This window comes from Engystomops pustulosus, chromosome 8, assembly GCF_040894005.1.
Source record: "Engystomops pustulosus chromosome 8, aEngPut4.maternal, whole genome shotgun sequence".
Taxonomy (NCBI): Eukaryota; Metazoa; Chordata; class Amphibia; order Anura; family Leptodactylidae; genus Engystomops; species Engystomops pustulosus.
In genome coordinates, this window is record NC_092418.1 from 119,049,309 (window position 1) to 119,059,636 (window position 10,328).

Sequence of the window (10,328 nt, forward strand, 5' to 3'; positions counted from 1 at the left end):
GAGCTAAACACAACGGTCGCAGGTCTCCCAGCAAATTCCTCACAGTATGGTACTAGCTGCACTACTAGTGCCAGCAAGCCCAGCCACAAGCAAACAAAAAAAAGGAAAATATAACGCTATTGTAGGCCTAAGTAAGCCGTTGGGGTTCTCCTATGGCTATTTTGTAGCCGACACTGAAAGCACACTGCTTTGCAAGATGAGTTTGAGTTTAAAATGAAATAAAGATAAAAAAAAATATTAAATCAGCAGACTCTGCCTAATTCTAATCAAACCCCTAATAAATTGTCCCACTTTGGTGTTTGAGGTGGATATTTGTGTCACTAAGAGCTAAACACAACGGTAGCAAGTCCCCCTGCAAATTCCTCACAATATGGTACTAGCTGCACTACTGCACTACAAAAATCCAAGCCCACAAGAAAATGGCGCAAATGCGGTTTTTCATCATTTTCACTGCATTCAAATTTTTTTTTTCTGCTTCCCAGTACATGGCATAGAATATTAAATACCATCACTATGAAGTGCAATTTGTTACGCAGAAAACAAATCAAAACAGAGCTCTTTACATGGAAAAATAAAAACGTTATTGCTTTTTAAAAGTGGGGAGTAAAAAATGGAAAGGCAAAAAAGGTTGTTAGAGGATTCACATTATTCTTCCTCATATCATCAGTCAGGGGATTTTCCTTTGTTTAAAAAGAAACATTGAACAGATTGACCCTTTCCTTATTTCCCTACATCATGAGCCCATATTATTCCTCATCTCCCTCCACCACGACCCCAGAATATTCCTCATCTCCCTCCACCATGACCCCAGAATATTCCTCATCTCCCTTCACCATGACCCCATGTTGTTCCTCATCTCCCTCCACCATGACTCCATGTTATTTCTCATCTCCCTCCACCATGACCCCAGAATATTCCTCATCTCCCTTCACCATGACCCCATGTTGTTCCTCATCTCCCTCCACCATGACTCCATGTTATTCCTCATCTCCCTCCACCATGACCCCAGAATATTCCTCATCTCCCTCCACCATGACCCCAGAATATTCCTCATCTCCCTCCACCATGACCCCATGTTATTCCTCATCTCCCTCCACCATGACTCCAGGATATTCCTCATCTCCCTCCACCATGACCCCATGTTGTTCCTCATCTCCCTCCACCATGACTCCATGTTATTCCTCATCTCCCTCCACCATGACCCCAGAATATTCCTCATCTCCCTCCACCATGACCCCATGTTGTTCCTCATCTCCCTTCACCATGACCCCAGAATATTCCTCATCTCTCTCCACCATGACCCCATGTTGTTCCTCATCTCCCTCCACCATGACGCCATGTTATTCCTCATCTCCCTCCACCATGACCCCATGTTGTTTCTCAGAGGTTGGCACTTTCAGTTTCTAGTTTCTTGTTGCTTATATAATTGGGAAATAATTTTGGGCTTGTTTTTGCTTTCTTTCTGTCTCTATTTTTTTGGCTTTTCTTTGTTGTTTACAGTATGTATTTTTTGCTCTAGTATAAAGTTAAACGATACGGCTCTGCTTCCATCATTTTTTTTCATAAAGCGCTTGTGTGCATGGAACCCTTTATTTAATTTAATTTAAAAAATCTAAGTCGTCTATATGCTACAAAACTTCAAAATTATAGTTTATGAAGGAATTTATGTTTAAAAAGTTAAGAAATAAAAATGTTCCTTTTATTTTAGGGCATCAGATACAATCTTGAAATTTTAAGACACCACAGAATTTAGATAATTGATGATAATTAATGTGACCAGACACCGGAATTTATGTTTTAAATTTAACAAATTTATTTTTCATTGTATTTTTTGTTTTACTTTTGACTTTAAAAGGGGGATAATGTTTTATTTTAGATAATGTAAACTCGGAAAAAGAGTCCATAGCTTTGGAACTTTGCCAATGTTTAAGAGTTAAGATATGACAAATATATTGAAGAATTAAAAAGTCATATAAGAAATTAAAACTTTTACAATATTTTGTAGTAAAAATGTTGGCAATGCCAATCATAGTATGTACTTGACTGTATAATACAGTTATAAAAAAACAGCAGTTTGAAATACAAATGTTACTAACAAAAGTTTACTATTCAGCACCAATACTGATTTTGTGACTGGAAAGAAATTCTAAAAATGTTTACTAAAATTATTTAAAAAATAAAAACATATCTCAATATTTGATTGGACATAAAAAGCACTTGATTGTATAATATTCTTCTGCTCCATGAAGCCATTTCCAGGGCAGGGTAGTCCCATGGTCATTGGAGACGCCTTGTCTGCATGGATTTGCATTCCCTATTGTTCAGGATGTGGAATCAGTAGGGAATCACAGGGCGACATTTCACATGGTAAAGATTTGCAAATGAAGTTATCTAGTTTCATCAGAAAGACACATCCTGGCCTTTCTTTGGTGGGAAGGGATAATAAACCCATAACAAAGAAGAACACTCATAACAAAACACTCTTAAACAAAAACCCTTGCTGATAAGGAAGTGGTACCAACACCCTTCATTTACATGGGGGACAAGACAAAGGGACAAAAGGGGGCAGACTAAGAGGTATAAGAAACCCAAGCACAACTCACATGAGGAGAACTTCTTGGTGGAAGATCTTACTGGAGGAGCTTGGACTGAGGGTCTGAGACACAGAATGGAGAGAGAGCAGGTCCAGATATGTGCGGAGGAGGGAGCCTGGGAAGGAGGACATGTCGCTGTTGCCAGGGACCCCCAGGATGGTGAGTACTCTACCACATTATTTCTGCCTATATCCACTACCGCAAAATAGGGGACATTTATATAGCCTTTGAAACAGAAAAATAGCGATAGTGCTGCCACATTATTGGTGTTTATCTGACTCTCATGACTTGTTCTATTTATGGGCGCAAAATTGTGGCACTGCTTGTGAATCTGAGATATTTCCGTCTCTATTGGGTACAATTTTTGGCACAAAATTATTGCAGCTAAAAGCTGGTCTAGGGAGTTCATATCGATTGCACTTGTATTTATGATGTGTTTGTAAAAGGATTGTGACACGGAAGTCTGACATGAATCAACCGTTAAACTGAGTTCACCTGAAAAAACTGGTGCACTCAGTGTAAGAAAAGTGAGCGCCCGCAGGGTGTGGCAGATTTGTGAAGACTGTGCTCCTGGCTTCATTAATCTGGAGCCAATAGAACTCCTTACACCAGTTTTCTGCAGCTCTAATTGTGCGCCATAAAACATTTTGTAAAAGAGGTGGATTCACTAACGGCGCCCAAATTGTGGGCACTTCTAAAAAGTCGACAATGAAGACCCACATTGTGCTTTTTATCGAATGTATGATTTTCATTGTACATTCACAGTTTGCAGTAAAAAATGCATCTCAACTGCATAAAAATAAAAATGCAGCATTAGGAGTAAAGAGGTGCAGAAATGTAGGGGTACAGTCATGAACAGGTGTAGGGGTACAGTCATGTACAGATGTAGGGGTACAGTCATGTACAGGTGTAGGGGTAAAGTCATGTACAGGTGTAGTGGTACAGTCATGTACAGGTGTAGGGGTAAAGTCATATACAGGTGTAGGGGTACAGTCATGTACAGGTGTAGGGGTAAAGTCATGTACAGGTGTAGGGGTGCAGTCATGTACAGGTGTAGGGGTACAGTCATGTACAGGTGTAGGGGTAAAGTCATGTACAGGTGTAGGGGTGCAGTCATGTGCAGGTGTAGGGGTACAGTCATGTACAAGTGTAGGGGTAAAGTCATGTACAGGTGTAGGGGTGCAGTCATGTACAGGTGTAGGGATACAGTCATGTACAAGTGTAGGGGTACAGTCATGTACAAGTGTAGGGGTTCAGTCATGTACAGATGTAAGGGTGCAGTCATGTACAGGTGTAGGGGTGCAGTCATGTACAGGTGTAGGGGTACAGTCATGTACAGGTGTAGGGGTACAGTCATGTGCAGGTGTAGGGGTGCAGTCATGTACAGGTGTAGGGGTACAGTCATGTACAGGTGTAGGGGTAAAGTCATGTACAGGTGTAGGGGTAAAGTCATGTACAGGTGTAGGGGTACAGTCATGTACAGGTGTAGGGGTAAAGTCATGTACAGGTGTAGGGGTACAGTCATGTTCAAGTGTAGGGGTGCAGTCATGTACAGGTGTAGGGGTGCAGTCATGTACAGGTGTAGGGGTGCAGTCATGTACAGGTGTAGGGGTACAGTCATGTACAGGTGTAGGGGTACAGTCATGTGCAGGTGTAGGGGTGCAGTCATGTACAGGTGTAAGGGTGCAGTCATGTACAGGTGTAGGGGTGTAGTCATATAACGGTATAGGGGTACAGTCATGTACAGGTGTAGGGGTACAGTCATGTACAGGTGTAGGGGTGCAGTCATGTACAGGTGTAGGGGTGCAGTCATGTACATATGTAGGGGTGCAGTCATGTACAGGTGTAAGGGTGCAGTCATGTACAGGTGTAGGGGTGTAGTCATATAACGGTATAGGGGTACAGTCATGTACAGGTGTAGGGGTACAGTCATGTACAGGTGTGGGGGTGCAAAGATAGATAGATAGATATATTGAAATATAAAGCTTCAAATATGTACAAATTAGGGATCATTCATCTTTAGTCTGGACATTTGTCTTTCTTTTTTCCCCTGGTTTTGGACTTGTTTGATTTATCTTAGAGGGTGAGATATGATATATAAAATGTTATAAATACTTATATCATTACAGATTTTAATAACTTTGTTATTCATCAACCTGTTATTCCCGGCAGATGACGTTACTTGTGGCTCTGAGGAACATCTGATATCTTCAGATATTAAAGCTGATGATTGTGGGATCACACAAGATACATGTATAGAAAACAACAGCAGAAAGGATTCACCCTCAGACCTTCACCGCAACAATCTATCACCTGGTTCTATTACATTGGGCATTTATTCTTATACAACACAGACTAAAAGTCCAAAAAGGAGCCACCACAGAGCAGCCGAGCATCTAAGAGCTGCAAACAGGAAGACATTTTCTTGTTCTAAATGTGACAAATGTTTTACTCTTAAATGGAATCTCCTCACACATCAGAAAATTCACACAGGGGAGAAACCGTTTTCATGTTCAGAATGTGACAAATGTTTTATTAAGAAATCAAAACTTGTTAAACATGAGAGAATTCACACAGGGGAGAAGCTTTATTCATGTTCAGAATGTGGCAAATGTTTTATTCAAAAATCAGATCTAGTTCAGCACGAGAGAATTCACACAGGGGAGAAGCCGTTTTCATGTTCAGAATGTGGGAAATGTTTTTCTTCAAAATCAAATCTTATTGTACATGAGAGAATTCACACAGGGGAGAAGCCATTTTCATGTTCAGAATGTGGCAAATGTTTTCGGCACAAATCAGATCTTGTTCAGCACGAGAGAATTCACACAGGGGAGAAACCATTTTCATGTTCAGAATGTGGAAAATGTTTTTCTAAAAAATCAAATCTTATTAAGCATAAGAAAATTCACACAGGGGAGAAGACGTTCTCTTGTTCAGAATGTGACAAATATTTTTCTCTAAAATCAAATCTTCTTGTACATGAGAGAATTCACACAGGGGAGAAGCCGTTTCCATGTTCAGAATGTGGCAAATGTTTTTCTAAAAAATCAAATCTAGTTCAGCATGAGAGAATTCACACAGGGGAGAAGACGTTCTCTTGTTCAGAATGTGACAAATGTTTTTCTTTAAAATCGCTTCTTCTTGTACATGAGAGAATTCACACAGGGGAGAAACCGTTTTCTTGTTCAGAATGTGGGAAATGTTTTATTCAAAAATCAGATCTAGTTCTTCATGAGAGAATTCACACAGGGGAGAAACCATTTTCATGTTCAGAATGTGGAAAATGTTTTTCTATAAAATCAAATCTTATTAAGCATAAGAAAATTCACACAGGGGAGAAGCCGTTTTCTTGTTCAGAATGTGACAAATGTTTTATTGAAAAATCAAAACTTGTTAAACATGAGAGAATTCATACAGGGGAGAAACCATTTTCTTGTTCAGAATGTGACAAATGTTTTATTCAAAAATCAGATCTAGTTCAGCATAAGAGAATTCACACAGGGGAGAAGCCATTTTCATGTTCAGAATGTGGCAAATGCTTTCGTCAGAAATCAGATCTTGTTAAACATGAAAGAATTCACACAGGGGAGAAGCCGTTTTCATGTTCAGAATGTGGCAAATGTTTTAGTCAGAAATCGATTCTTGTTAAACATGAGAGAATTCACACAGGGGAGAAGCCATTTTCATGTTCAGAATGTAACAAATGTTTTAGTCAGAAATCGGTTCTTGTAAAACATGAGAGAATTCACACAGGGGAGAAGCCATTTTCATGTTCAGAATGTGGCAAATGTTTTCTCCATAAATCGGATCTTGTTAAACATGAGAGAATTCACACAGGGGAAAAACCGTTTTCATGTTCAGAATGTGGGAAATGTTTTATTAGGAAATCAGATCTTGTTAAACATGAGAGAATTCACACAGGGGAGAAGCCGTTTTCATGTTCAGAATGTGGCAAATGTTTTAATCAGAAATCGTATCTTGTAAAACATGAGAGAATTCACACAGGGCAGAAGCCATTTTGATGCTCTGAATGTGGCAAATGTTTTCGTCAGAAATCGGATTTTGTTAAACATGAGAGAGTTCACACGGGAAAAAACGTTTTCATGTTCAAAATGTGGGAAATGTTTTATTAAAAAATCAATTCTTGTTCAGCATGAGAGAATTCACACAGGGGAGAACCCGTTTTAATGTTCAGAATGTGGCACATGTTTTATTAAGAAATCCAAACTTGTTGAACACAAGAGAATTCACAAAGGGGAGAAGCGGTTTGTGTTAACAATGTGACAAATGTCTTACAATTAAATCCCATCTCTAAACACGTCTCTCATACAGGAAAAACACATTTTAATGTAAAGAATGTGGCAAACATTTTACTTTGATGAAAAACTTTTTACATATGAGAAGAGCCACAAGGGGAGAAGTCTTGTTCTTATTGAACATCTACATATGTTGAGTTTTATGAAATGCATTAAACTTGCAATAAACTTCAGATTGAATAAGAGAACTTGTACAATTATGTAACAAAATCAGAATAAGAGAGAAAATTGTGGAGGAGCTCGGAAAAAGGATCAGCCTGAAGTTTTTCCTAAGTATGAACACAATGGGATTTATTATTTGCTTTTCTTGTGTTTTGGCAGATTTTCTGCGCCATATTTATGATGTGTCAGAGCCAGGGGCATCGCTAGGTCAAAATATCTGGAGCACAAGCCCGGTATCTTTAATCCAGCTACTCCATGCCCCAGTAGAGGGCATTAGAAATTATAGAGGGGAGTAAAAGATTAGCCCTAAAAAGGGCTATCCTTACATACGTTACATGCACCTACCACTGCATCTACCTTAATAGGTAGATCCGTAGAGTTAGATTTCCTTTGAGGACCAAACCACTCTAGGGCTTCCGGACCAAGTCCGATTTTTAAAATCTGCCCTGTGTCAGTATAATTGGTTATAACTTTCAAATGCGGTAATTTTGAGATTGTTTTCTCGTCACACATTGTATTTCAAATTAGTGGAAATATTTGGATCATATCTTTTCTAAATTCTTTTCTTTTCAAGTAGATAGTCATAGTACACAAATAACTTTATAAATAACATTTTCCGAATGTTCGCTTTATGTTGGCATGGCTTTTTATTCATATTTATTTTTCTAGGTTGGTATGGGGGCTTAGAATTGTGGGTGCAATTTTTCACATTTTTATGAAAATCACCAAAACCTTTTCAGTTTTCAAGAGGCCTTATATCAGTAAAATCTTATAAATTACCCCATTATAGAAACTACACCCCTGCACGAGAAACCAACTTTAAGAAGTTTGTTAACTCTTTAGGTTTTTACAGGGGTAAAAAGAAATTGGAAGTGGAATTTACAATTTGTAATTTTTACGTTGGACAATACACGCAGTCCCCGACTTATTACTATCCATATCACTATCCCTCCACCCTTGTTATTTCTCAGAGGTTGGCACATACAGTTTTTAGTTTCTTTTCAACTATATAATTGTAAAATAAGTTGGGCAATTTTTTTCTTTCTTTCTGTCTCTATTATTGCTGCCTTTCTTTATTTTTTACAGAATTTATTTTATGCTCCAGCACAAAGTCAGACAATATGGCTCTGCTTCCCTAATTTCAATAAGGCCTTGTACGCATGGAACCCTTTCATTCATTTGAAAACATATCTTTGTAGTCTGAATGCGACAAAATTTCCAAACTATAGTTTATAGAAAAATATATGTTTGAAAAATTCGGAAAAAAAAATATTCCTTGGATTTTAGGGCATCAGATACAATCTTGAAATCTTAAGAGGCCAAAGAAATTTGATATTTGATGATAATTAATGTGATCAGACCCTGGAATTTAGGTTGTAAGATGTACAAATGTATTTTTGCTTATAGAGAGTGACAATGGTTTATTTTAGATGATGTAAACTTGGAAAAGGAGACGAAGACTTTGGCTTTTTGCCATTGTTTAAGAGTAAAATATATGACAAATATATTGAGGAATAAAAATGTCATACTTTTACAATTATTTTGAAGTATAAATGTTGGCAATGTAAATTATGGTATGTGCTTGACTGTATAACATAGTTATAAAAATGCAGAACTAAGAAATACAAATTGTACCAATAAAAGTTTATTCTTTATCACCAAAACTGAATTTGACTGGAAAGAAAATTTAAAAAAATTCATACTAAAATGATTTTAAAAAATCTCTATATTTGAAAGGCCATGAATAACACTTGATTGTATGATATTCTTCTGCTCCATGAAGTCATTTCCAGGACATGGCAGTCACATGGTCATTGGAGATGCCTTGTCTGCATGGATTTGCATTTTCTATGGTTCAGGATGTGGAATCAGTAGGGAATCACACACGGGCATTTTTCCTAGTAAATATTTGCAAATGAGGTTATTAAACTCCATCAGAAAGAAGCCGTTTTCATTTTCAGAATGTGACAATTGTTTTACTCGTAAATCAAATCTTGTTGGACATAAAAGAATTCATGCAGGGTAGAAGCCATTTTCATGTTCAGAATGTGGCAAATTATTTATTCAAAAATGTAATCTTATTAAGCATGAGAAAATTCACACAGGGGGGAAGGCATTTTCTTGTTCAGAATGTGGCAAAAGTTTTAGTCAGAAATTAGATCTTGTTAAACATGAGAGAATTCACACAGGGGAGAAGCGGTTTGTGTTAACAATGTGACAAATTTTTTACAATGAAATCCCATCTCTAAACACGTCTCTCACACAGGAAAAAGGCAGCTTAATGTTAAAAATGTGACAAACATTTCACTTTGAAGAAAAACTTTTTACATATTAGAGGAGCCACAAGGGGAGAAGTCTTGTTCTTTTTGAACATCTGCATTTGTAATTGAGTTTGATGTTGAGTTGTATGAAATAAATTAACCAATAAACTTCAGATTGAATTAAAGAACTTGTACAATTATATAACACAGTCAGAAAAGAGAGAAAAATGTGGAGGAGCTCGGATAAAGGATCAGCTGATGTTTTATCATATACAGGTGTTTGATAAATTTCCCCCTGTATAACTAAAGCCTATGGTGACTAAACATATAGGGGCCCCTGATCGGATCTCAGCCCCGTAGAGGTCTATAGCCCCTCTATACGCTGTCTCACCACACCATGGCCATGAACTGGGCGGCTGCTCTACATGATATAGGACATTGGTGGCGAACCTATGGCACTGGTGCCAGAGGTGGCACTGAGAGCCTTCACTATGGGCACCCGCACAATCACCCAAGAACAGAGTTTGCCAGACATGACTCGAGGCCTCTTGCAGTCCCAGGACCTTGGAAGGAAACTACAATGATCCAAAACTTCTACTCCTTCTTTCTACTGTATTGGTGTCCTCAGGTGCCTTTGCAAGTTAAACCTGTGACAGAATAAGGAGTAATAAGAAACTGCCTAAATTGTTGCATTGGCACTTTGCGAAAAATACATGGGTTTTGGTTGTAGTTTGGGCACTCAATGTCGAAAAGGTTCCCCATCACTGATATAGGATATGTCCCATATATTGGCAGCTATCCATGGAGATGGAAAGGATTACGAAGCGCAAACCCCTCCTGCATTAATACATGTTATTAATAAATGTTATCATTCCCTGTAGTAGTCTATTGCGTCCATACACAGTGGGGTCAGCATACGTTGAATCACTGCACCGTGACCGGGCAAAGAATTGTCCTATATTCTGCTGTATTCCGGTGCCAGTCCTGCTCTTCTC

The 10,328-nt window shown here is 38.3% G+C and overlaps 1 protein-coding gene across 1 annotated transcript; it reads left to right on the forward strand.

The window, feature by feature from the left end:
- The first annotated feature begins 2,273 nt into the window (after nucleotides 1-2,273).
- LOC140076172 (uncharacterized) lies at nucleotides 2,274-6,616 on the forward strand. The gene is made up of 3 exons (XM_072122683.1): nucleotides 2,274-2,367; nucleotides 5,280-5,657; nucleotides 5,742-6,616. The coding sequence occupies exons 1-3, from the start codon at nucleotides 2,274-2,276 to the stop codon at nucleotides 6,614-6,616; spliced, it is 1,347 nt and encodes a 448-aa protein (XP_071978784.1).
- The last annotated feature ends 3,712 nt before the right edge of the window (nucleotides 6,617-10,328 follow it).

Bases quoted from the DNA above. Each gene is read 5' to 3' on its own strand.
- LOC140076172 (XM_072122683.1), top strand. From the start codon at position 2,274: ATGGTCATTGGAGACGCCTTGTCTGCATGGATTTGCATTCCCTATTGT. The intron at 2,368-5,279 runs GTAAAGATTTGC...TTTCATGTTCAG, and splicing joins ACAGGGCGACATTTCACATG to AATGTGGGAAATGTTTTTCT. The intron at 5,658-5,741 runs ATGAGAGAATTC...TTCTTCTTGTAC, and splicing joins AAAATCAAATCTAGTTCAGC to ATGAGAGAATTCACACAGGG.